This window comes from Muntiacus reevesi, chromosome 2 (assembly GCF_963930625.1).
Source record: "Muntiacus reevesi chromosome 2, mMunRee1.1, whole genome shotgun sequence".
Lineage (NCBI taxonomy): Eukaryota > Metazoa > Chordata > Mammalia > Artiodactyla > Cervidae > Muntiacus > Muntiacus reevesi.
The window spans coordinates 70,601,127-70,628,693 of NC_089250.1; the positions used below are offsets into that span (position 1 = coordinate 70,601,127).

Consider the following 27,567-nt stretch of genomic DNA (forward strand, 5'->3'; position numbering starts at 1 on the left):
CAGACAACCTGGTTTCAAACCCCAGTTCCTTCACGTCCAAATTGTATGACTTTTGCCAAGTCATGGAACCTCTCCAAGTCTCAGTTTCGCCATCTGTAACTCAGGTTGATCACTTTGCCAACAAAGGTCCGTATAGTCAAAGCTATGGTTTTCCCAGTAGTCATGTACGGATGTGAGAGTTGGACCATAAAGAAGGCTGAGTGCCAAAGAATTGATGCTTTCGAACTGTGCTGCTAGAGAAGACTCTTGTGAGTCCCCTGGACAGCAAGGAGATCAAATCAATCAATCCTAAAGGAAATCAACCCTGAATGTTCATTGGAAGGACTGATGCTGAAGCTGAAGCTCCAATACTTTGGCCACCTGATGAGAAGAGCCGACTCACTGGAAAAGACCCTGATGCTGGGAAAGATTGAGGGCCAGAGGAGAAGGCGGCGACAGAGGATGAGATGGTAAGATAGCATCACCGACTCAGTGGACAAGAATCTGAGCAAACTCCAGGAGACAGTGAAGGACAGGGAGCCTGGTGTGCTGCGCGCAGTCCAAGGGGTGGCAAAGAGTCACACAACTTCACAAGTTAACAACAGCAACTCAGGTTAGTCACTGCACTTAGCTGCCACTAGAACTACACTGTGAACTGTGCCATGTGAAGTGTATACTCACTTGATCATGACAAGTATTTACTAAGCGCCTACTGCATGCCATGTCCTGGGCTGGATCTAGAGGCACAACAGTAACAGAAGAAATTTACCTCCTAGAACTTACAGGCTAGCCTAGCATGCGCATAGTGGAACCCCATAAATGGTAGCTGCTACTACTAGAGAGTGATTCTTCTTCCCCAGGGTTGGTCTTCCCACCTGGGTCTACTGGTGACCTGGGTCTGGGTGTGTTCTGCTTCCCCCACTCGCCACCCTCCCCGCCTCGGCTCACCCCCACCACCCCCACCACCACCCCCAACCCCGGTGAGCCAGCCAGCGATGGCATCCCACAAGGCTCGAGTCAGCAGACATCTCCTGCCTAAATAAGGACAAGGCGCCCAGGAGAGCTCTCTGCAAGCCGGAGGAATGTGACAGCTGAGCCCGCCCGCCCGGCACCCTCCCCCGCCTCCGGCCCCTCCCCAGGTGTGGCTTCCCAGTTTCTCCCAGAGCAGCCCCCGACACCCCCTCCCCCGGCCCAGGCCGCTCTGATAACTGCTAAGGAGCCTTCCGGAGGAATTCCAGGCAGCTCCATCTGCTCCTGGGGGCTGGCATCCCGGCTGCCACACGGAGAGGAAGAAACTGCAGGGAGGGGCCAGCCCAGCCCCAGCCCTGGAAAATTGCATCCCTTGGTTCGAAAAGCATTTCCAGAGATATTCTTTGGCCTCGGGCACTGTGTCAGGTGTGAGGGCCCCAGCGGAGATTCTGATCACGCTGCAGTCTCCCCATCCCCACACCAGGCCCCAGCAGTCACAGCTGCTCCCAGTGGGGTGGGGGAAGGCAGACACAGCTAGTCCAGAGCATGGGGCCAGGAAGACGTCTTTGAGTTCTTGCTCAGCCAGGGGTTGAGCAGGGGAACTGTGGCACCAGATGACTGGAGTTCCCATCCTAGCCCTGTTTCTTCCTAACTGTGTGACCTTGAACAAGTTACCTAACCACTCTGGGCTTTCATTTCCCCATCTGTGAAATGGGAGAATAACAGCACCCACCTCAGAGTTGGGAGGACTAAGTACACTGGTTTTGCAAAGTGCTCAGAGCAGCAAGGAGGAGGTCGTGTCCTCCGGATTTGTCCAGGGTGACCGACCGGAGAGCCTACCATTTAAACCAGGGTGCCTGAAGGTGAAAGTGGGGGCTGTTTATAAGTATACCCTGCATGATCCAAGGTAATCTCATGCACAGGAGGCCGCGTGGTCGTCCCAGACTTGACCACAACTAAGGTGCCAACTGTCACCAACAGCGACTATATGTCATCTTTGTAAGCCAGCCCTGCAAGAGGTGAACAGCATACCCAGCACACCGATCTGACCTTCAGATTTCCCAGGAGGAAGACACGTAAAACCGAAATTTGAGCTAGAGTCAAAGAAAAACATTAAGGATTTCAATGCAATAGTTAACAGATATTTATTGAGCTTTTTATGTGGGTCCATGCCCGGGCCCTGGGGAGAGGGGGGAGGAGAAAGAAGCGTCAGAAGAAGCAAAATAAAGAAGTAAAGGATTCCATTCCCGGTGACCAGCCGTGGTTGGTCAGATAATAAGAGAGGATTTGGGGAGAGGATTCAAGACAGAAAAGACACTATCAGGGAGGGGTCAGGTCACGGGTGGGCCCTAGGGATGTAACCACGGGAACAGATCAAATGCAGAGCAAAGGCAGAGAGGTGGGCAGGAAGGGGACTCAGGCTTGGGAAGGGCGTGTTGTGATGGCCAAGAACCAGGTCTTGGACCAGAATTGAGGATCCAAGGTCCATCTCCACCCTTAACGCGCTGGCTGACCCCTGGCAACTCACACATCGCTCACTTTCCACAGCAATAAAATGGAGCAAACGATACCTTTGCCCGAATACCAAAGGAGATGATGCTTGTAAAATTCCGTTCAGTTCACTGCACGTCTCAAATGGAAGGGGTTTTGTCTGTTTTGTTCACTGATGAATCGCCAGCACCAAAAACAGGACGTGGCCTACAGTGGGTGCTTAATAAAAATTTGCTGAATGAATAAACAGCAGTCATCATAAATATTATTATCATAATTATTATGCAGTAATAGACCTGGCTGAGCTGGAGCAGAGAAAAACAAGGAGCTTTTTTATAGATGCGGAAACAGGCTGAGACAGGTGAAAGGATTTGCCTAAGATTATACTCCTAGCAAGTCACAGAGCAGGATCTGGGTTCCCGGCCAGGGTCTTCAACCGCAACTCCTCTGTCCTCCCTGCCTATTTCTCGCCCATCTTCTATAAGCATTCCCTGGGTGCCTAATAAGTGCAGGCATCTGACAACATAATGGGGATAAAAAGAAACTTAAAACCAGAATTCTGGCTTTAAGGATCTTATAGACCTCTAAAGAAAATCTACAGGAAAAGAATCTAGTTGAGAAAATTCAGTGTTTTTTTTTTCTTTTTTTAAAAAATATGGACTTTTTTTTAAGTCTTTATGGAATTGTTACATTATGGCTTTTGTTTCATGCTTTGGTTTTCTGGCTGCCAGGCATGTAGGATCTTTAGCTCCCGGACCAGGGATGGAACCTGCACTCCCTGTATTGAAAGGCAGTCTTAAACACTGGATCACCAGGGAAGTCCTAAGTTCAGGCTTTTTTAAAAAGGGAGCTCAGAAGAGGAAGAGACATGGTAAACTTGCCTGCAGATGAGAGTTCTGAGCTATAGCCTGAAACAGAGAAGAGACAGAGAAATCAAGGCTGGTACTAAGCATGTACTGGAGGTGACCTAGGCAAGCTCTTGACAGGACACTGGTAGCCTGAGATCAGCCACAGCCGCCGTTACACCACGGAAACTGGCGAACTCCAGGAAGCAGAGTTCTCCAACTCCGCTCCCCACCCATCAGCCCCTCCAAGAGCTACTTAATCAGCACACTGCTTCTTAGAACAGACATGAACCAGAAAAAAGTTAACGGTCTCAGCAGACTCATGTCCTTATGTCTTACCTCCTACCTGGACAACCTCCCACCCCCTATCCCTTTGGAAAACACGTTATCAGCTCTCTTGACAGAAAGCACTTAAATTTGCCATCTCCAAGCACAAAATCTCCCCTCCCTGTTTATCACAGGACAATTTCTGAGTGGGTCTCAGGCAGCCTCAGCGTATAAAACCTGCAATTTGCTCTGTGAACGAGCTGGGAAAGTGAAGGGCGTCCCTCCAGGCTGTGTATAGGCATCCCTTCTTCTCCCTACGTGTAGTCCTGGGAAAATGACAAAGTCTTATTTTCAATTCTGAGTCTTATTTCCACGTCCATGTGAGCCGGTCAGATGGAAAAGAAAAAAAGGAGGAAAGGATGGTCTAAATAGAGGGAAGTGCAGGAGTCAAGGCAAAGAAAGGTGTGTTTAAAACACACACACCATTTTCATGAAACTGAGAAAAGTAACCTGACAATGTCAAGAGGGACAAAACTTCACCGAACTGCTTTCCTCTGCTTCCTCAGCACAAGCCTGGACTATTTCCCAGCCTCCCTTGCAGAGGAGTGTGGCCAGGGACCAGATGCTGGCCAATGGAATGTGAGAAGACATGACGCGCCCTACTTCCTGGCCAATAAGAACCTTCCACTGCCTCTTTCAATGCGTTTTTCCTTTTCATTGGCTTGATGCAGAAGAGCATGATGATCTTGGAAGCCACGTGTGGGACAGCAGAGCCACAAGACGGGAGGAGACCGGGTCTTTGAATCATTGCGTGGAACAGAGCTGCCCACTGATAAGAGTACCCATTTTGGATATTACAGGAGAGAAAAATAAACTTGTGCTGGATGTGTTCTGTGTCTGTGTGTTTGCTGGTTTCCTACAAATGGAGGGAAAGAAGCAGATGAGGAAAGACTTTATTAAGGGACTCCTGTCCTTCTCTCCAGCCTGGGGGAGAGGGAGCTTCTGTTCCCGGGCTCCCCCAGCAAGCCTCAGCCAGGAGGTAAACTGTTCGCCACTGGAGGCCAGAGTGAGAGCAGGACACCTCCTCTTCTTGGACAAGATTCAGGAAGGCACTGTTAGTCTGAATTCCTATCCCTCTTTCAAAAGAGCCCCAGAGGCTCATTAATGAGTCGGTCATTGCCGAGCATTTAATGAACGTCTACCGTGTATAATGCCTAAGCTTGGGCTCCTCCTGTCCACAACTCCAGAGTCCAGTTGCCCTTCTAAAGACCCGCTTTCCCTACCTTTCAGGCTCTGGAAAGAAGGAGAGGAGAAATCTTTCAGGCCAATGACTCAAAAGCTTACTACTAACAAGACCAAAAATGATAGGTGGTACCAGGACATTCATCAGATAATACTGGTCCTTTAAATTCAAAGTCAACCATTCTGATTTCTTCAATAAGAAAGTCTCATTTCATGCTTATATATCTTTTTTTTTCTTGGTAAGTATTTATTTATTTGGCGGCACCAGATCTCATTTGCTCAATCTTCGATTTTTAGTTGCAGCACGCAGGATCTTTTTTTTAGTTACAGCATGTGGGATCAAGTTCCCTTACCAGGGATCAAAACCAGGTCCCCTGCATTGGGGGCATGGAGTCTTAGCCACTGGACCACCAGGGAAGTCCCTTATATTTTCTTAATGAGTCTTATATTCCATTTTTTAACAGAGAAAGACCAGAGCAGCAAGTAGCCTTGATCTGAGCTTTTAGTAGGCAACCCTACTGGGGACAGTTGAATGCTGTTTTGCTTCACTGTATTTTTTTCTTTTTCTCGTGTGTGTGTTGTTCTGGTGTTCTTGTGGTATTATTTGTTTTTGTTTTTTCCCTCTAACTCCTCTTTATGTAACACTGGATTTCTATTTATGGTAATGATCTAAAGATCCTTTATAAAAATCAGTTTCAGACTTCCCTGGCGGTGCAGTGGATGAGAATCCGCCTGACAAGGCTGGGGGCATGGGTTCGATGCCTGGTCTGGGAACATTCCACATTTCACCAAGCAACTGAGCCCTGGCTCTAGAGCCCGCGAGCCACAACTACTGAGCCCACATGATGCAATTCGTGAAACCACACGCTCCAGGGCCCACAAGCCACAGCTAACGAGCGCTTGCGCCGCACCTGCTGAAGCCCATTCACCTGTGCTCCACAACAAGAGAAGCCACCGCAATGAGAAACCCACACACAACAGTGAGGAACAGTCCTCAGTCATCACAACTAGAGAAAGCCCACGTGCGGCTACAAAGACCCGGCGCAACCAAAGATAAAGTGGTGTGTACATGTCCAGAAAAATTAAAAATAAATAAATTTAGGCTTAGGAAGGTTAAGTGTTTTGTTTTTTTTTAAATAGTAAAGAAACAGCAACCCAAAGGGTATATGGCCATGGTTCGGCATGGGAAGGTACATCAGTGAACAGCTTTAGGGAAACTCCGGCTTACCCCCCCAGGGTCACACCTCTGGGCCTTTGCTTAGGCTGGTGCCGCTGCCTGCTCTTCCATGCAGACCTCACTAGGCTCCCTTGACCTTGGTCCGGGCTGAAGTCATCTCCCAGAGAAGCCATGGTAACAATGTGCACGTGGTCGGGCATGGGAAAGGCCAAGCCAAACAGGCAAATCTGGGCGGCTGTTTTTCCCCAGAACAAGGAAAAGACAGTTCGCGACCCGGGACACGGAGACCAGTGGGGAGCAGGACTTGCCTGGGGACTTTCAGCAGGTTGGGGGCAGAGGCCGTCTCCGCCTCACACAACATGGATGGAGGACAGAATGGCACCACCACGACAGAGGCTCTGACGGGTAACTGTACTTGGGGAAATTTATTCTAGACACATACTGACCCACAGGTGAAATGATGAATGGACAGCTTTATCTCACAGAGCAAAATTCTGGAAACTACCTAAACAATCCGTGCAACATCAGGGTCTTGATTCAACAAAGGATGATTCAGCCATACAATGAAATACTATGCGGGAGTTAAAGCGGATGAAGTTCTTTACTTAGAAAGATCAGGAAAGCTCTCTGATATATAAACACAGCAAAGAGGAAAAAGCAAGGTTCAGGGCTTCCCTGGTGGCTCAGTGGTAAAGAATATACCTGCCAATGCAGGAGACGCGGGTTCAACCCCCGATCCAGGAAGACCCCACATGCCACAGAGCACAGGCCTGCGACCTGCAACCGATGAGCCTGTGCTCTAGAGCCCCGGGAACTGAAACTACTGAGCTCATGAGCTGCAGCTGCTGAAGCCACACACCCTGGAGCCTGTGCTCGGCAATGGAGAAGCCACCTGAGTGAGAAGCCTGCGCCCTGCAGCCAGAGAGTAGCCCCACGTGCCCCAACTAGAGGAAAACCCGAGCGACGTCGAGGACCAAGCACAACCAAACATAAATAAATGAATGAATAATAAATAAAATTATATTAAACAGGAAAAAAGGTTCAGACAAGTGTGGCTAATATGCTGCCTTTGGGGGCAGAGAGAGCAAAACAGAAACCTACGAAGAGGAAATAGCAAATAGGGTTTGCTCATATTAGATGGAACCATGTGACACTACCATTTTGCAGGTCAAATGAAGTTCCACCTTAATAGAGTAACTCTGGAAGGAAAAGAAAAACGGCAAATAACAGTTGACCAGGGAGTGTGGAGCAAGCAACCAGAGAAGAACAAGGGAAGAAGGGAGACTTTACATTTTGGTCTAAAAGTGGGGTTTTGAACCACATGAGTGTACAACCGATTAAAAATATAAAAGAATGAATAATTAGGGCTCCAGGGCCAACTTTGCTGGCACGGAAAGCTTGTGTCTATATCCACGCCAGATGGGGTTCTCAGGGAAGAACTATGTACATCTGATACCCGGTGCGGGTAGGGGCTGTCCCAGGGGAGCCTCTGACAAATTCCCACCTACAAGACTTGCTCGGTGACATTTCTGAGCCTACCTGCTGGGTCAGAGCTCAGAGGCCCCCAGCCTTGGCCAGGCTTCTGGCAAGGCTGCCGCCAGTCCTGTGGGGTCACGGGGTTGGCAGCAGGCTGCCATGACCTTGGGGTGATACCCCCTTCCCAGATAGGGTTGCACGGAGCGGGGGCTGATGGGAAGAGCGCTGGGGCAGTCACGCGATCGCCCTTACCAGGGATGCGGTTTGGCCAAAGATGGCTTTAGAGAGATGGATCCCCAACGCAGCCCCTCCCCAGACTGTGGTCCCACTCCACACCCCTCCTGGAGACGGGAGGAGAACGGCTGTCCCCGGTCTGGGTTGCTCCCTGGTTCCTCATTCAACAACACCCAAAGGAACCACTGAAGAGGAAGCACAGTTATAATAACGACGACAACTGCCACTGCTGAGTGACGCCCGTGTGCCAGGCGCTGGGGCTAGGCTGCATGCATGCTCAGTTGCTTCAGTCGTGTCCGACTCTCTGTGACCCCCATGGACAGTCGCCCACCAGGCTCCTCTGTCCATGGGGATTCTCCAGGCAAGAACACTGGAGTGGGTTGCTGTGCCCTCCTCCAGGGGATCTTCCCGACACAGGGATCCAACCTGCATCTCTTATGTCTCCTCCACTGGCTGGCCGGTTCTTTACCACTGGCACCATTTGGGAAACCTGTGGCGAGTACTTGACATCAACCATCTCATTTTAGCCCTCATTCGGAAGTTGCCACCATACTACAAGGCCGGGGAAACTGAAGCTCAAGAAGAGTGAGCTATTGAATGAAGCAGTGTCACCTGACCCCAAAATCCATGCTCCTGATCACTAAAGGATGTCTTAGGCCTCTGTTTCTCCACCTGGGAAAGCGGAAAAAGCAACAAGGCTTGTAAACAGGGGCTGAGGAAAGGAGCTGGAGATGTTTAGACCAGAGAAGACTCTCGAAGGTGTTAAGATCACAATCTTTGCATCTCCCCAGGGATGTCGGGGGCAGGCACAGATAATCGCTCACCAAATATCCATTCTTCCCCTTCTTGCCTCCTAACAGAAGTGTAACCTTGCTCAGGGAAGCACTGTGTCCAGCTAAAAATATTCACCTTCCCAGATTACTTGCATTCAGGGAAGGCCACGTGACCCACTCTGCAGAAGGAGATATGAGTCCCCGCTGAGCTTCTTTCTCCATCAAGAGACACTGATGCATTCTGCCCCTGGATATGAAGATGAAGCTAGGGGTGCTGTGGCCACCTCTGAGTAGAAGGCCAGAAGCCACCTTCTAAGGAGAGCAGGAGGGAAAGACAGAGGAAGGTGCGCCCCCAGAGCGCCTTGGAGCTGCCATGCCAACCTTGCACTGCCTCTCTGGTCTTCTTCTGGGAGAAGATAAATCGAGTGCTTAAGACAAGTACTGCAACCCGCAGTTGAACACGTTTCTAACCCACACAGTCCCCAAGGGCAGGACTGGGACCAACGAACTGAAGTGACAGAGAAGCAGAACATTCTCCTGGTTTGAGCCAATCTCAAAGCCAAGGCTGTGCAAAGTTGGCCTGGACCGGCTCAAGAGGAGTGAGTTTCCTACACCTGGAGGCACAGAGGCAGTGACCAAAGGGCCGTTTGGCAAGGATGATGGGCAAGGCATTCTGACATTACCTGGGGCTGGACCAAATGGCCTCGCATGCTTTAATCATACCCACTTTGAGAGGTGAAGAAAGGACCCCAGGATGTGTGCCCAGCCATGTGCGGGCCAGGTTGCTGCCCTGCGATGACCTGAAAGGCCCCACCCAGGCTGTGTCTACACTTTCAACAATGAGGGCAACAGTCTACATCTGTGCTGTCCTACCCGGTAGCCAGGGGACCCTTGACATGTGGCTACTGAGACTGAAGAACGGCATTTTCATTTCAATGTATTGCCATTTAAATTGCCACGCATGCAAGAAGAGAGGCACAGACATGGAGAACGGACCTGGGTACACAGCAGGGGAAGGAGAGGCAGGACAACTTGAGAGACCAGCACTGACTTATGTACACTGCTGTGCTCAGTCGTGTCCAACTCACTGCGACCCCGTGGACTGTAGCCCGCCAGGCTCCTCTGTCCGTGGGGTTCTCCAAGCAAGAATACTGGAGTGGGTTGCCATCTCCTTCTCCAGGGGATCTTCCCGACCCAGGGATCGGACCGAGGTCTCCTGCGCTGCAGGCAGACTCTTTACCCTCTGAGCCACCAGGGAAGCCCATATATGTATCTACACTAGCACGTGTGAAATAGAGAGCTAGTGGGAAGCTGCTGTATCACACAGGGAGCTCAGCTTCGTGCTCTGTGATGACTCAGAGGGATGGGATGGGGGTGATGGCAGAAGAGAGACTCAAGAGGGAGCGGATGTGTGTGTGTGTGTGTGCTGTGTGAGGGAGGGCGTGTATGTATACACATAGCTGATCCCTGGTAGCTCAGCCGGTAAAGAATCCGCCTGCAATGCAGAAGACCCCGGTTCAATTCCTGGGTCAGGAAGATTCCCCTGGAGACGGGATAGGCTACCCACTCCAGTATTCTCGGGCTTCCCTGGTGGCTCAGACAGTAAAGAATTTGCCTGCAATGTGGGAGACCTGGGTTGGATCCCTAGTTTGAGAAGATCTCCTGGAGGACAGCATGGCAATCCACTCCAGTATTCTTGCCTGGAGAACCCCCATGGACAGAGGAGCCTGGCGGGCTGCAGTCCATGGGGTCACAAAGAGTCAGACAGGACTGAGCAACTAAACACAGCACTGCAGAGCTGATCCAAGGCTTCCCAGATGGCACAAGTGGTAAAGAACCTGCCCGCCAATACAGGAGACATTAAGAAACCTGGGTTCGATCCCTGGGTCAAGAGGATCCCCTGGAGAAGGGAATGGCTACCCACTCCAGTATTCTTGCCTGGAGAATCCCATGGACCGAGGAGCCTGGTGGGTCCATAGGTCACAAAGAGTCAGACACACCTGACGTGACTTAGCACAGAGCTGATTCAGGCTGTTGCACAGCAGAAGCTAACACAACACTGTAAAGCCATTATCCTGAAATTAAAAGTAAATGAATAAACTGCCACATGCGGCTAGCGGCCCCCACACTGGCAGAGTGACCTGTCCCCACCTCACCCCTGCACTCTCTCCAGCCTCTTATCCTATGGTTTTCTCTTGCTCCACCTCAGTCACGCTGGTCTCCTTGCTGCTTTTAGACCATTCCACGCACCTCCTACCTCTGTCCTCTGCTGGGATGCTCTCCCCTCAGGTACTCCATTAGCTAATTGGCTCAACTCCTTCACGTCACATATTTAGAAAGGCAATTTGCCCCCTCCCACATGCTCTAAAATTTATTTATTGTCTGCTGTGCTGTCTCCCCAGCTGGAATGTAACTCCATGCAGGCTGGGATCTTGGCATTTTCTTCCCTAAGCATCTACAACACTCCCTAGCACACAGTAGGTTGCTGTTGTTCAGCCACTAAGTCTTATCTGACTCTTTGTGAGACCCCATGGACTGCAGCACGCCAGGCTTCCCTGTCCTTCACCAACTCCCTGAGTTTGCTCAAACTCATGTCCATTGAGTCAGTGATGCCAGTCAACCATCTCACCCTCTGTCGCCCCTCAGTCTTTCCTAGCATCAAGGTCTCTTCCAAAAATGAGTCAGATCTTTGCATCAGGTGGCCAAAGTATTGGAGCTTCAGCTTCAGCATCAGTCCTTCCAATGAATAATCAGAACTGATTTCCTTTAGGATGGACTGGTTTGATCTCCTTGCAGTCCAAGGGACTCTCAAGGGTCTTCCCCAGCACCACAGTTCAAAAGCATCAGTTCTTCAGTGCTCAGCCTGTTTTAAGGTCCTGCTCTCACATCTGTACATGACTACTTGAAAAACCACATATAGCTTTGATTATACAGACCTTTGTTGGCAAACTGATGTCTCTGCTTTTCAATGCTTATTTGCTGAATGGGATTGAAAGCTTAACAGAGTCAAATGCAGGGTGCCTCCCCTTATGAGCTGTTGAAGACCTACCTATCAGTCAGTCAACAAGGCTTCCTGAGCCTCACTAAGTGCTGGGTGTTGTGCGGTTTGCTGGGACCTGGCAGTGAACACAGCCGACAGGGGTCCCCATGCTCTGGGAGTGGACAAAGCAGCAGGGAAGACAGAATGAGTCAGGACAATGGGGGGGGGGGGTGGCAGCTGAGACCGGGGCACATGGGGAACATGTAACAGGGAACCCAGACTAGGAAAGAGCTCAGGACTCCCCTGAGGAAGAAATATTTGAGCTGGGTGAGGTCTGATCCACGAGAAGATCAAGAGTAAGGGAAAAGCATTTTAGGCACATGGAACAGAATGTGCAAAGGACCAAGGGCAGGAAAGAGCATGGCCCTTTGGAGGAACCTAGACTGGAGGCGAGTGATGGGGAGAGTGGTGTGAGATGCGGCTGGTGGGGGTGAGCTTGAGCCAGACAGGAAGGGTCTTGGGGGGCCGAAGCAAGGAATCTGAAATTTCTCCTAAGGGCAGACACCCGTGATGCCCACATCACACCACCTCAGTGTAACCCCCAGTTTCACCCATAGCTTTTCGGGACAGCTCCACGCAGAGGAGGATGCCCCTGGCATGGCCAGCATCCCATCCAGGCTTTCTGCCCAGAACCTGCCCTCAGTGCTGCAGGAGGGAGGCCCCTTCAACCCACCCCAAATGCAAGCGCATCCGAAAGGACAGGGGAGCTTTGCCCCCAGAGGAATCTGCCGTGAAGGGAGACTGGGGCCAGAGGGTGAGGCCTTGCCCACCTACCCTCCCCCCATGCTCCACGGAGCACAGTCTCGGGAGTGTTCTGTACTGAGGTCCCCATCCAACCCAGCTCCTGTGGCAGCCACCATGCCTCCATGACACACATTTACATTCGCTTTTCCTTCTTCTCTGTCTCACTCTACCCACCCACTTCCTCTCACCTCCTCCTTCTTGGCATCACTTCCCAAATCAACTTCCTGCCCCTAAAGCCTCATTTCAGACTCTGCCTTCACGGGAAACCAAACTGAAGACTCCATGAAAGTTTTGCTCATTAGAGTGATACATATGGTCAGGCTTGCATTTTATTAATTTTTTTTTTTTACTTTTTGGCAGCATCGCAGTGCATGCCAGATCTTAGTTCCCCAAACAGGGATCAAACCTGCACCCCTTGCAGTGGCAGCCCAGAGTTTTTAACCACTGGACCACCCGGGAAGTCCCCAGGTCTACATTTTAAAATCTCACTCCAGCTGCTGAGCAGACTCTAGGGCAGGAAGAAGTCCGAAGAGCTGATGAGGGGCCCTTACAGTGGGGCAGTAAAAGGCACTGGTGGCCAGTTTGAGGCTGCAGACACCAGGGGGTCCTTGGATGCCCCTCAGGTCGAGAAGCTCAGCAGCAAGGCAGGGTGACGGACACTTGGGCCCAGCCTGCCTGTCTGTGAGAAGCAGGCTCGCCAATTTCCACCCTGCAAGCCCGCCCTGGCTCTGGAGACCTGTGGCAAAAAGATGCTATATTTAGAGAGCTGGGTGTTTACTTGAAGGATTTGAAGACTGGGCTTTATTTTTAACTGCTCTCCCAATGGCAGGGACCCACTGGTGTGGACTGAGGAAGTCAAGTGGAAGTTGGACTGGGCTGTGGAAACCCAGGGGAGTGAAACAGCCTGCGCTTGGGGAAGGATGAAGCTTGGAGGAAATGCCAGCTTGCCTCTCTGAGTTCCACTCGCCTGACTCTCTGGGTAAGAAGAATGATGATAAAGCTGGCCACGGCCTCTCTTTACTGAGCACCGAGACTGCATAAAATCCTCTACACACATCCTCTCATTTAGTCCACATCGCAATGTGGGAGGCCAAGGTGTTAACTGTTCCCATTCTGCAGATGAGGAAAGTGAGGCTCAGGAAGGACAAAGGACATATGTCTGCAAAAAACAGAGTGGGGGACTTCCCTGGTGGTCCAGTGGTTCAGAATCTGCCTTGCAATGCAGGGGACGTTGGTTCGATCCTTGGTCGGGGAACTAAGATCCCACATGCTGCGGGGCAACTAAACCCTTGTGCCATAGTGAAGACCCAGCACAGCCGAAAAAAAAAAGACAGAGAGAGAGAGAAAGAAAGAAACAGCAGGATTCGAACCTCAATTTCTTCACCTCCCCAGGCTTTCAGCTGCTCTGCCATACAAAAGGATGGCTGGCCAGGCACCAAGGTCAAGGCACAGAATATCAGACTGGCAGGATAGTAACCTGAAATGTTATTTAGCACTCAAAGACTTTCTCTTCCAACAGTGCTTAGGAGGGTAGAGTCCGGATCAGAAAATCTGAAGCCTTGTTGTATCAGTTACTTGGGGACTTTGGGCTAGTTTCCTCATCTGTGAAATGGGTTACTATGATATATTTAATCCAGCACTTCCCTCATGAGGATTTGGCTCTGCCCTGGTGACTAAGACAGTAAAGAATCTGCCTGCAATGCAAGAGACCCAGGTTCGATCCCTGTGTCGGGAAGATCTCCTGGAGAAGGAAATGGCAACCCACGCCAGCATTCTTGCCTAGGGAATTCCATGGACAGACGAGCGTGGTGGGCTACAGTCCATGGGGCCACAGAGTCGGACACAACTGAGCGACTAACACCTTCATGAGGATTAAAAGAAATGATGCGTATAAAAGGGAATTAGCACAGAGTCTGGTACCCGGTGGTTAGAACAGGGCCCTGACCTGTGCCCGGCCCCATCCTAAGGGCTTGATCCTCTCATATGACCAAGACTGGCCCCCTTGTGATCCCCATCTTAGAGATGAGGAAACGGAGGGACAGAGGGACTTCCCTGGTGGTCCAGTGGCCAAGACTCCACACTCCCAATGCAGGGGGCCTGGACTCGATCCTTGTTCAGGGAACTCGATCCCACGTGCTGCAACTAAAGATCTTGCATGTTGCAACCAAATGCTGTGGCCAAATGAACAAAATAAACTATAATTGTAAAAATTAAAAAAACAGAAATGGAGAGACCAAGTTTAGAGGGAAGTCTCTTGCCCATAAGGTTACCGAGTGTCCAGAACTAGAACCCAAGCAGCCCGGCCCCGAGCATGAGCCCTCAAGCACTTACCCTATGGCCACCACTATTATTCTCACCGTTACTGTTATTCCAACACCCTGTGTCCAGGCCCTTCCGGTGATACCCCCTGAGTCCCTGGAGCTGCTGCGGCCCAGCTCAGGTGCCACGGTCAGGGCCAAGCAGGCTTCGCAGGGTTGGACCTTCTACTGGGACATGGGGAAACCCTGGCATTGGAACAAAGAGGTGATATTTCTCCCCAAAGTGCAGCCTATTGACCTGTCTGTTCTCTGACCGCTATTTAGGCTGACATATCAAGCTGGAAAGGTTCCAGAGCCAGACTGAATCACAGTTTATAGGGCCAGGGGTGGGGGAGATAAAATGTTCTTTTCCACCTCCCAGATCCCTGTCCTCTTCCTGATCGATCTATTACATGTGACCCAGAAACCAAGTGAGGTTTCGCAAGAGCCCCCCACACTCTGTCCTGTGGCCATGCTCCTCTCTCTGGGTCACTGCCCCTTTTGAGGCCTCAGTTTCTCCATCTGCTAAATGAACACACTGGGCGGCATCCTCTGACCAGCTTTGTCTGAGGACTGATGGGAGTGATGCTGAGTGTTTTCTCTGCACCTCCACTCTCCAAGCTGCAAAGGCCTGGCTCCACCAAGCACTCTGCCCTATAGTCTGAACATCGCCCTGCTGCCAGGGACCCAGGCAATCTCTTCTCTCTCCCTAGACCACTGGGCTCAGAGGCCTTAGAGTCACAGCTGCCTCGTGTATATCATGAGAATCCAGCTCTGACAACTCAGGAAATTCCATTCATCCCCGGCTTTGGTCTCTGGGAGCAAGGGGATTTTGTCCATCTGGCATTTCTCGGAAGAGGAATAGGATGGGGGGCAGAAATTCAGGGTTTGGGGCCTTTCCAACATGTCGAGGCCACCCCCTGGGCATTTAATCCTCCTTGGTGGAACCCCATATCCAGGAATCTCTGGAGGTCTGCTGGAAATAGAACAAGGGAGAATTTCTGCTTCTGTGAGCCTGGGCAAGTTGACAGGGACCACTGGGTTCATGGAACACCCGACCGTCCTCAAACAATTTGGCAAAGATGCAAAAGACTGATAACCATGGTGTTGATGATGGTATAAGGAAAATTCCCTCTTATACATTGTTGGGGTGGGTTATAAATTTGGTGTGACCCTTTCTGGAGATGAACTTGGATTCTGATAATAATTAAAACACACATTCTTTTTGACTCAGCAATTCCACTTCTGGGAATTTAACCCATAAAAGTACATCTGTGCAAGCAAGGATGACAGGCAGAGACATGGGAGCATCCCAGCAGGCTAACAACTTGGCACGCCTTGCAATGATTACTCTTAAAAATCTATTGAACATATATGGGGAGGGGGCAGTGGGACCTTAGATAGGGGTGATTTGGATTTTTTCTTGTTTGTGTTAATCCACTCAAGGGTACCACAGACCTTTCCAGGGGAGAGACCACTGAATTTACATTTTGACCATGAATGTCAAGAGTCAGTCCCTTGCAAAGACCTGGACTAATGACCTTATATTTCCAATGCATTCGAATGATGCCTGAGTAGCCCTAATAGGACAGGGTACCTGGCTGAGTCATCCCTTTAACCAGATCCATGAGCAAGGACATGGGTCCAAGGATATTCACTGCAGCGTCGTTTGTAATTGTGAAAACATGAAATGCTTTCGATCTCCATCGAAAGAGATCTGGTTAAATAAACCATGCTGCATTCAAACTGTGGAATATTATGCAGTTATTAAAAAGATGAAGGCAGTATGTACATAAGATGAAGAGATCTCAAAACAAATTAAGTTTAAAATAAAAATAAAGAACATTATGTAGGTAGTTTGGTTGTGGAAAATAAAAACAAAAAAATCCCAAACCAGAATAGGTAAACGGAATGATTCTGTGAGTGAAGTGTTAACAATGGCTACTTTAAAGGTACAATCAAAATGGAAGTAGGAAAGAGGTTTTATTACTTTTTATCTTCTATCATTCTGAATTTCCTTACATTTCAGCAAGTATGCTCTTCTGAACAATGTTTAAAAAAAAGAAAAAGAGGAAAGAGAGAAATTACCATATCTGAAGTGGCAGAAACTGTCCTGGGTAAGATCACAGACTCTGGGGCCAGATTTATAGATCTATCACTTACTACCTATGTGACTTGGAGTATGTTCTCACAGTCTCTATGTGCCACAGTTAGAATTAGACGAGTGGATTTAGCTAAGCATTTAGAACAGTGTCTGCTGCATAGTAAGTTCCAAACTCCTTAACCCGGCGTTCAAAGCCATTCTCACCTGGCCCTCGGCTGCCTTCCCAGTCTCATCTCTAATCTCTTTCCCCACCCATGGCACCCCTGCAAATGACTCATGGCTCCCAAAATAAACCACACACATTCCTACCTCCGTGGCTTTACCTGGAGTGACCTTTCTCTCCCGCTTTTCCACCTGGCAAACTCCTAAGCAGACTTACCCACAACCTGAAGGGCATCTCCCAGACCACCTCTGGGGCAAGTAGTTATTCTTTGCTCCTCTAACACACCACTGATTGTGTCAAATTCCAGCTTGTCCTGTCCACTAGGCTGTGGGTCCCCAGAGGATGCTAGCCATGCTGATCATTTGGGTGTCCAGTGTCCCAATACAAGCTTGGCCCAGAGTAAGTGCTAATCAACAGTTCTGAAAGAAAACCAGCTAAAGGTTAGGTCATGATAAAGGCCATTCTAGAACCAGATCTCTTGGCTCTGGGGTCTCAACTCCCAGCTCTGCCATTACTCAGAGGAATGATGTTGTTTGAGATACTCAATCTGTCTGTGCCTCAGTTTCCTCATCCGTAAAATGAGAATAACAGTACCTTCCTCATAGGATTGTTCTGAGGATTGAGTTAATATAACTAAGGTACTTAGAATCCTTCTGGTTTCTAAAAATAAGAACTACATAGATCCTCGTTAAATAAAAATTAGATGATCAGGCACAAACATGGGCAAACTTAGCCCTAGTCCAAGGCCAGCCCCTCTTCCCAGGATGGTCTATACACCCGGGAGGTGCTGGTAACGCGTACTGGCAGATGTGAACTCACAGCCTGAAACAGCACCAGGACTTCCCTGGGGGTCCAGTGGTTAGGAATCCGCCTGCCAAGGCAGGGAACATGGATTCGATCCCTGGTCTGGGAAGACCCTACGTGCCACCAGACAACTAGGCCCATTAGCTACGCCTACTGGGCCCACACTCCACAAGAGAAAGCGCCACGTTAAGCCCACTCACTGCAGCCAGAGAAAGCCTGTGAGCAGCAGAGGCGACCCGGTGGGCCAAAACCAAATCAATAAATAAAAACTCTTCATAAAAAAAAGCAAAAAATGAAATAGCACCAGACCCATTCCTTTTGTTGGTCAAGGACCAACCTTGGTCAGGGGCCTACAGGTCTCCCACACCTGTCAATCTCTAGTCAATGTCTCTTTTCAGCAAAAAGGGACCGGACTTCAGGCTTAGCATCTTTGGCCTTCAGGTTGACCTCAGACTTGAACAGCATTCTGTTTTCAGAACGTCCCATGATATGGGTCTCTCATTTTTAACAGTGTTCCAAAGTCTTCCTTTTCAGTAAGTGTACATATTTTAAAGTAAGTTGATTTAAAGATAGAGATTAAATTGGAAAGGTCCATATAGTCAAAGCATGGTTTTTCCAAACGTCATGTATGAATGTGAGAGTTGGACCATAAAGAAAGCCGAGCATCAAAGAATTGATGCTTTTGAACTATGGTGTGGGAGAAGACTCTTGAGAGTCCCTCAGACTGTAAGGAGATCAAACCAGTCAATTCTAAAGGAAATAAATTCTGAATATTCATTGGAAGGACTGACACCAGTGCAGAAGCTCCAACACTTTGGCGACCTGATGCGAAGAACTGACTCATTGGAAAAGATACTGATGCTAGGAAAGATTGAATGCGGGAAGAGAAGGGGACGACAAGGATGAGATGGTTAGATGGCATCGCCGACCCAATGGACATGAGTTTGAGCAGGCTCTGGGAGTTGGTGATGGACAGGAAAGCCTGGCATGCTGCAGTCCATGGGGTCGCAGAGAGTCAGACACGACTGAGTGACTGAAATGATTGACTAAGATTGGAAAGCAGAGGTGATACGTGGATATAGCAAAAATTGGGACTGTGGTCTGCAGAAGATACAAGCCTGGAAAACTGTTGTTGGGACTCTGAGAGAAGACAGGCTTCCCTCCAGCTGATATTAATATTATTCTCAAGGGAGACTCAGATCAGTACAGAATGACACGTTATAACACAATTCATTGTTAACAGCGTACACCTTCTTGCACACCTTCACAGCAAAGGCCCTTTACATGGGCTATCTCTTTTATTTCTTTCAATACTTTGAAAGAGAATTAATGTGATTCCCAGTTGACTGAAATGAAAAGTGAGGCATAGAGAGGTGAGGTAACTTGCTTAAGGTCACAAGGTTTGTAAGAAGCTGAACCCAGATCCAAACCTGAATCTGTCCAATGTCATAGCCAAGCTCTTGGCTCTAAGCTTGCCAAGCTCTTAGCTTCTGCTCATCTGAGAAATTCACCTCCCAGCAACTCACAACGCCAACTCTAACCCTGCATTCAACTTGAGAACTTCCAGGGTCAGCCGGGGAGTGGGCGAGAATCGGGGTGGGGACGTGGAGGAGCAGAGAACACATGTGTTCAGGGAACCCTATCTTCAGGGTCACACCGATGCTACCATGATCCAGAACCTGAGATGTTGCGAACGTCCCACCCCGGGGAGGCCGAGAACTCCCACAGGCCAGCCCCTGCCTCTGCTGGAGTGGCACAACGACAACAATAACAACAAGAATCCCAGACAATGACAACAGCAGCTAATATTTATCGAGTACTTCCCGCTTCTGGCCCTTGTCCTGAGTGCTGCGTATATAGTATCTGGTTTAACTTCTGTGAAAATGTTTCGAGGTAAACATTCGTCTCCTTTTAGACATGAGAGAATTGCGATCTGGAGAGAAGACAAGATATGGCCAGCAGCAGCAGAGGGCAAGCTCCACGCAGAACGTCTCGCTGTGCTCCTTCCAGAAGGGAGCCATTTATCAGGGTGTTGGCATGACAACTAGAAGGGTTTAGATGCCTCCTCAAACATCCCAGCTTCCCTCCACGGCCCAGCATCCATGACCTTAAAAGGCATTACAAAAAGCGAGAGTAGCCACAAAATCAGAAACCCTGAAGCTAATTCCCCCTTGATCATCCAGTGGCTATGAGTTTTTCTTTGCCCCTTTCTGTGCCTCAGTTTCCTTATCTGGTCAGTGAAGGAGCTGGACTATCTCCTTAGGGCCCTGAATGGGTCTAGGAGCAACACTGCCCAAGAAAAGTATAACGTGAGACACACATGCAATTTTTTTTTTTTTACTTTTCTAGTTGCACATTCAAAAATGCTAAAAGAAACAAGTGAAATTTATTACAATAATATGCTTTCTCTAACCCATTTTATCTAACATATAATCATTTCAGGACTTCCCTGGTGGTCCAGAAGTTAAGGCATTACTTTCCGACGCAGGGGACTGCAGGTTCAACCCCTGGTTGGGGAGTTAAGATCCCACATGCCTCATGGCCAAAAAAAAAAACCAGAACATAAACAGCAGAAGCAATACTGTAGTGAATTCAACAGAGCCTTTAAAAATGGTCCACATTCCCCCACCCCCCAAAAATATAAGCATTTCAACCTGTAACCAATATAAAAATTTATTACTAGGTTCCTTTACATTTTTTTCTTACAAAGTCTTTGAAAGCCAGGGTCTGCTTCACACTTATAGTTCATCTCAATTCCTATCAGCCACACTTTAAGACCTCGACAGACGCATATGGCGGGGGGCTTCCATATTGGACAGCGCAGAGCTAGAGTTGCCTTCAATCTAGAGCCCATCTTAGGGAGTGAGACATCTCAGCTCTCTCCCTTCTCCCTGGGAAAGCGGTCCTGGTCCTAGACTTTGAACTGAGAAGTTCCTTTCAAGCCTGGAGCAGACAATCTGAGGCCACAGTGGAGAGAAACCCCAGGCTGCCTGGGCCAAGGAGGCTGGTAGGAAGGCTCTCTGTTCTCTGCAGCCTGATTACTCAACAAAGCCCCCGGGAGCGAGACAACTCTGCTTTTCCTCCTAACCCAAAGATTCCCTTAATTGGAAATTCAATCTGAGCTTAAAACCGAGTCAAGCAGCTACCCACGCTCTCCCCCACCCTCTGCCACCAGCCCTGTGGGCATCCAGGATAAGGAATCCTAACCTCCCCTCCTGGTGGCACCGCATGGAGGAAGCTGGCACCACCTCCTCACTGCTGAGACTCAGTGCCCAGCCGTGGGCCTGGCAGCCTTCTTGGAGGGAGCTCAGGGTCTTCGTGTTCAAGGGCACATCCTTGGCAGGAAGGACAGGGAGGGTAGGGAAAGCAAGGCGGCGGACAGGGGCAAGCTTGTGCCCCCAGCAAGGGAAGACCTTGGGGAAATCCCTCTTTCTCTGCAAGCTTTCATTTCATCATCTTTAAAATCGAACATGTTAAATGATGGCAAAGACTGCTTTGACTGTTGGTTGCTCTGTGCCAGGTATTTTTCAGGCATCATGTCATCTACTCCCCAAAACAAACCCAGGAAAGAAAGAAGAGCCAGGGTTCAGAGTGGTGAGGCAACTCGGGCAAGGTCACACAGCAATTCAGTACAAGAGCCAGAATTTCAGCTCGTGGACTTCCAAATCAAGAGTTTAAGCTCTTATCTCATTTAAGCTCTTTTGAGCCCCAGGCTGGCACGGGACAGTCTTGGCTTATGCCTGTCGTAACTATATACACTTGGCGTAATAACTTTAAATGTTCCTTTGGAGAGAAGAGACAAATCTTCCATACAGAAGAATTTCTAATAACGTATATGGATACTTTCCCCTCCAAAAGGTAGAGGTTAATTCCAGACCCTTTCTGAGTGTGTGCTGAACTGGGTGTCTGGGATCCAAAGATTAAAATAGGGGAAGGAGAAAATGGTAATTTGACAGCAGAGAAACCCAGCAGACGCCACCTTAAAGTCTGAAGTTTAGTTAACAGTAAGGTATGAATGTTGGCTTTGATGAATGTGTCACTGTAATGAAAGAAGTTGACATTAAAGGAATCTGGCTTAAGAGTATATGGGAACTCTCTGTACTACCTTTTCAGCTCTTCAGTAAGTCTACAATGATTCCAACATCAAAGTGCTATTTTTAAAAAGTGACCCCTTGGGACTTCACTGGTAATCCACTGGGTAAGACTCAGACCTCCCAAGGCAAGGGGCCTGGGTTCAATCCCATCAGGGAACTACATCCCACAGGCTGTAAAGATCGAAGATCCTGTGTGATGCAAACTAAGACTCTGCACAGCCAAGTAAATATTATAAAGTGCTCATAAAAGCATCCAATAAATCCTATGACTATCTGGCTCTGCCCCTAACCAAGAAATCGTAAGAAAATTACCCACACCTTCTTTCTGCCTTAATGACAGTAACTATTCACACATTCCTAGTAACTCAAAGTTTACAATGTTTAGAGTAGGCAAATGTGCTGGTTAAAGCTTTGGAATCAGAAATGTAGGAGCTGAAGCCCTGGTTCTCTCACTTGCTTGCCAGGTGGCCTGAAGCATACGGTCTTCCTTCTCTGGGTCTCAGTTTCCACATCTGTAAAATGAATTCACTGAAGGACACGATGACTAGCAAAATCTGTGGAGCCCTTGCTAGGTGTCCAGCACGGCGGTGGATACTGTGATGTGTTCCCCAGTTTCCGCTTCAGAACCACGGATTTATTTCTCCCCTCCTCCTGCCCTCAACCCAGCTGCTCAGAGTGAGCCTACTGTCAGTCCTGTCCAGGGACTGCCACTAGCTAAAGAAAGAGAGCCGACCAGCCCCAGGTCATGTGCCTTCGTGAGGTCAGCCTGGATTCAATGCAGAGGCTCCAAAGATCCGGCTCCCTCACTTCAACTTGGGAGAACTCTGAAGGTCATCTCCACTGCAGGGCGCCCCTTGTGGTCTGCTGAGGCATTTCGGAGACTGCACTGCAGCCCAGCATGACCCTCTCGGCCCAACCCTGCCTCCTTCCCTTCCCCAGATGTTGATCCTCAGAGTGTGCCCGCAAACTTCCTGCATATTAATCTCCATCTCAAAGTCAGCTTCTGAGAGAACTCGTCCCATGACAGAAGTGTGGATCACTGGATGTGCACTGTGTTTCTTAACCCTCAGAACAACCCCTTTTTAGAGATGAAACAAGTGAGGTTGATTTAGCCAAGAACATACAACTAAGAAATGATGGCACCACAGCCTGGGGATGGAAGTTCAGACGGGCAAACCGAGTTGCCCACGTCTGAGCTGAAAGATGAAAGAGCTAAGACGTGGCCCTTCGCCTTCTTAACCCTGAAGAATACAGTGTGAAAGCCTTCATCCCAGGCCATTTCGAGCCACCAGCAGGAGGGTTCTCGGCATGGGGACAGGCTGGTACCTCTCACTGCTGTCCTGCCACACCCTCTGTTGCCCCCACAGTTCATCAATACTTGCAAAACGGGATTAACAGCAGTACCTACCTCCTTATGATCTTGTAAAAATTAAATGAGTTACTATACACCCCTGATGGCTTCCCTGGTGGCTCAGACGGTAAAGAATCCGCCTGCAAAGCAGGAGACCTGGGCTTGATCCCTGGGTCGGGAAGATCTCTTGGAGAAGGGACTGGCAACCCACTCCAGTATTCTTGCCTGGAGAATCCCATGGACAGAGGAGCCTGGTGAGCTACAGTCCATGGGGTCACAAAGAGTCAGACACGACTGAGCAACTAACACACATACATGAAGACATCAGAATGGTGACTGGCTCACAGCAAGCCCATTATAAGTGCTAGAATATAAACAAATCATATAAGCAGCATAAAGTTGCAACTGCGAATGTTGTAAGAAGACATCTATGCAGCTGAGTGAGAGTCAAGCTGTGACAGGGGATGAGGCCTCAATATGGGGGTCAGACTTGACCCGATCTCTGAAGGAGGAATAGAAATTAAGGGGCAGCAAGAAGAAGGAAGAGTAGTCCAGGCAGAGGAATCAGCAGGAACAAAAGCCTTTGGATAGGAAGAACTAGAGAAGGATGATGAAAGGCCAGTATGACTAGTACAGAGCCAAAAACCCAGGTCCTAGGACAGGGTGGCAGAAAATGAGGCTGGATGGGAGGGTAGGAACCACTTACTACCTGGCCACTCACTACCTGGGTGATTTGCAACTTTATCTTTCAGAGCCTCATTTATATCATCTGTAAAATGCAGATAAAAATAGTACAAAGTCATTAAGGAGACTGAATGAGTCAATATTTGTAAACCACTTAAAATAATGCCAAGCACACAGCAGGTGTTATAAACGTTTGAAGGTAACATTGGAACTTTTCCTGAAGTACAGTGAGAAGACACACAGGGACTTGAATATGGATGAAAGCATAGGTACTGAATGGATGGAGAGTGGATGGATGAAGGGCTGGCGGATGGGTCAGTGGAGGTGGTTGAGAGAAAGGACAGGTGGATGGATTGCTGGGTCTGTTTGGGTGATGAAGGTGGTTGGATGGATGGATTATGGGTGGATGGCTGGATGATTGGGTAGGTGGTAGAAGCGGATATTGTTTAAGTGGATGGAAGCATGATTGGGTAAAGGGGTGACTGGATAAATGGAGGAAATCAGATGAATGAAGGTGGTGGGGTGAATGGATGCATGGTTGAATTTAGGATGCCTGGTGGTTCAGTGGATGGGAGAAGTTGAATGAATGTGGGTGCTGGGGATGAGGGGACGGATGGGTGGTTGAACGGGTGTCTGGGTGGTTGGAAGAATGGTTGTGGATGGATGGGTGGATAAGTGCTTGGTTCAGAGGGTGTAAAGATGGAAAGCTGAATGGACAGATGAAGAAATGGTTGGGTGGATAAGGTGGATGTTATATATGGGCTGAGTGGACGGATGGACAGAGGAGTTGGGTGAATGGAGGGATTGCTCAGGTGGGTAGTAGAGAAGTTAGGTGAGCAAAGGGGTTGGGTGAATGGACGAATAACAGGATGGTTGGATGGGTGACTGAATGGGTTGTTGGGTAGTTGGATGGGTAACTGGGGGGTAGAATGAGTAAACAGAAAATTAATTGGCTGGGTGGGTGGGATGGTCAGTTGGGTAGAGAGATGGTTGTTTAGATCAATATTATAAAGGTTGGGTGAATGTAAGGTTTACGTGAAGGCAGGGACTGGGTGGAGGGAGGAATCGGGTGTATAAATGGATGGATGATGGATGGACAATGAATGGATGGGTGAATGGGTGACACGAGATCCCGAAGCACCGCCAATGAACCCTCTATATAAAGTCTTGGGGGGAACCCCTGATGGTGGAAGACCTAGGTTTCTGCCTAGGAGGCAGAAACAGGGCCTCCTAGGTTGCGCTGGCCCGGGACCCCTTCCCGGAGTGGGGCGCTGCCCATCTGCGCCCGCGCGGGGGTCGTACCTGGAGGCGGCGATCTCGGCCTTCTGGCGCGCGATGGCGGCGGCGCGCTGGGCGCCCTCCACGCTGTGGTCCACCTTCTGGCGGACCTTGCTGCTCTTGAGCGGCAGCACGCGGCGCTTGGTGCCCTTGACCAGCACGTTGTGGCGGTACTTGCCCTCCTCGCGGCGGCCGTCGGGCAGCGTGGTGCAGCCGTAGCCGTGGCGCAGGTTGTCCAGCCACTCGCCCTCGTAGCGGAGGCCGCTGGAGCGCTCGCTCACGCCGAAGCCCGAGCGCTTGTCGTTCTTCCACTCGCCCATGTAGGTCTCGGTGGTGGTGGCGTCGATGTCGGCCTCGAAGGGCGCGGCCTCGTCGGCGCCCTCGCCCAGGCTGCCGGTGGACGCGGCGTCGCTGGCGCCCGAGCTGAGGTCGCTCTTGAGGAAGCTGACGCGGCTGCGCTGGCTGCCCAGGGACGTGCGCGACTCGGCGCGGCGCAGCTTCCCCAGCAGCGCGCCCCGCTGGAACAGGCCGCCGCCCTTGGCCGCCCGCGCCACCGCCTCGGCGTTGGCCAGCAGGCTGAGCGCGAAGCCGCCGCGCGGGATGGCCGGCCCGGGCAGCGCGGGGCCGTCGGCGGCCGGCGAGGTGGGCGAGTCCGGGGCCAGCGTGCCGTTGCTGTGCTCGCTGCGCAGGGACGAGAGCGAGGTGCGCAGCGGCGAGCGCACCACCACCGCCATCCCGTAGGGCACGCTCTGGCGCACGCCGTAGCCGTGGCGCATGCCGTTGGTGAACTGGCCCTGGTACGTCCCTGCGGGCGAGGAGAGGACGGTCAGTGCGGCCCCCAGGGCTGCCAGGGAGCCTGGCCGTGCCGCGGGCCAGGCCGTCGAGGGGCAGGGGATGTGGGGTGGCCGGAGCCAGCGGGCCTCCGAGGGTTGAGGTCGCCTGAGTGTGTGAGAACACATGCCTGAAAGGCAGGCGTTGATGCAGCGCTGTGAATAGTCCCGTTGGTGGGAACGTGGCAAGGTCAGAGCATGCCAGATGGAGTGAGGTGGAGTGTCGCAGGGCATCAATGTGTGAAGCCGTGCCAGCAGGCGGGGTCCCTCGAGTGCATGGAGTTACACGAGTGTGCCAGGATATGAGCAGACGGTGTGTATATTTCTGCTGGTGGGAACACACTAGGGTCTTTAGTGTGCCAAATAGAGTGAGGTTGAGAGCCCTTTTAAGTGAAGTGTGAGCAGAGCACACTCTGTGAGTGTGAAGTTAATTGAGTGCGCATAGAAATGGAATCACACAAGAGAACTGAAAGTGCCAGAGCGAAAGTGGGTAAGACAGTGAGTTTGTGCAGTAGTGTGAAAATTGCATTTGTGTGAGTGTGCAAGGCAGTGTGTGCACAGAGGGTGACCGAGATTACACCAGCGGGTCGTCATGAGATGTATGTAAGATTATGAGAGCATCTGCGGTCTTCAGTGTGCAAGGACAGGTAAAGTTGAGTGAAGGTGCAAGACTGTTAGAGGATCAGAGTGCAAACTTGTGAGCAGGCAAGGTTTTGTGAGTATGTGAGGTTAAATGTGCATGGTTATCCTGGTGTTCAACGTGAAGTGAAGATCCAAGGTCGTGAGTGGCTAAGGCGGTGTTTTCATGGTGGTATGAATGTTGGAAGGCATGGGCAAGTGTGTATTTGTGCAAGGCCATGTGTAGAGAAGACTGTTGGGGGCATGCATATCAGTGTCTTTTGACTATATAGGCTGTGTGTGTCTAATGCAGTGTGTACTCGTGGCATGAGTGCCTAGTGGAGGTGACATTGCGGGCATGCGTGAAGTCTGAGTACGCAAGGCTACCTGAGTGCTAAAGTGCAAAGTAATCTGAGATTGAGACACCCGATGCTGAGTGAGGCTGTGAGGTTGGGCACATTAATGAAACTGAGATCGTGTGATACTACGTGTACGCAGGATAGTGGCGTGTACAGGGAGCTATTAGCAGGAAGGCCTTGCGTGTCCATGAGTGTGAACACATGAGCTCCTGGGAACTAGAATCTGTGCATGTGACTGTGACATGCACAGAGGGGCAGAAGAGAGTGGTGGTTAGAAGCACAGACTCCGGAGTCAGGCTGGTGGCTCTGAATCCTGCCTTGGCCCTTGCTAGCTGTGTAACCTTGGGCAAGTGACTTAACCTCTCTGTGTCTCAGCTGTCTCACCCATTAAACAGGTACCAGTTGCCTCTTACCTCATAGGGTTGTTGTAGATTTAAATAAGTTAATATTGCTGATGAACAATGAAGGAAAAGATATGCGTGTGATTTTGTGATTCTGCAAAGTTGTGCTAGTGTGTGTGGTCACCTAGCTGCATGAACAAGCGGATACAAAGCTACAAAATAGCTTCATATTCCACCCCCATCCTAACAGGCTGTGCTCCCTGGGGCTCCATCCAAGACCTCCCCCTCCCACCACCACCACCCCCCATCCTCCCTGGGGGATTGCATCATCTGGTACTTTTATAACTGCCTCCTATCTCCTGCTGGTTGCCCTGACTATATTCCAACCTCTTCCCCTCTGCAGTTCC

The 27,567-nt window shown here is 50.1% G+C and overlaps 1 protein-coding gene across 1 annotated transcript in view; it reads right to left on the minus strand.

Moving 5' to 3' along the window:
• Positions 1 to 27,567, minus strand: part of JPH2 (junctophilin 2) — a 68,798-nt gene that overhangs the window by 18,474 nt on the left and 22,757 nt on the right. The window contains exon 2 of the mRNA XM_065922037.1: positions 25,037 to 25,817. Within this exon, the coding sequence (XP_065778109.1) occupies positions 25,037 to 25,817 (781 nt within the window). The remainder of the gene's footprint in view (positions 1 to 25,036; positions 25,818 to 27,567) is intronic.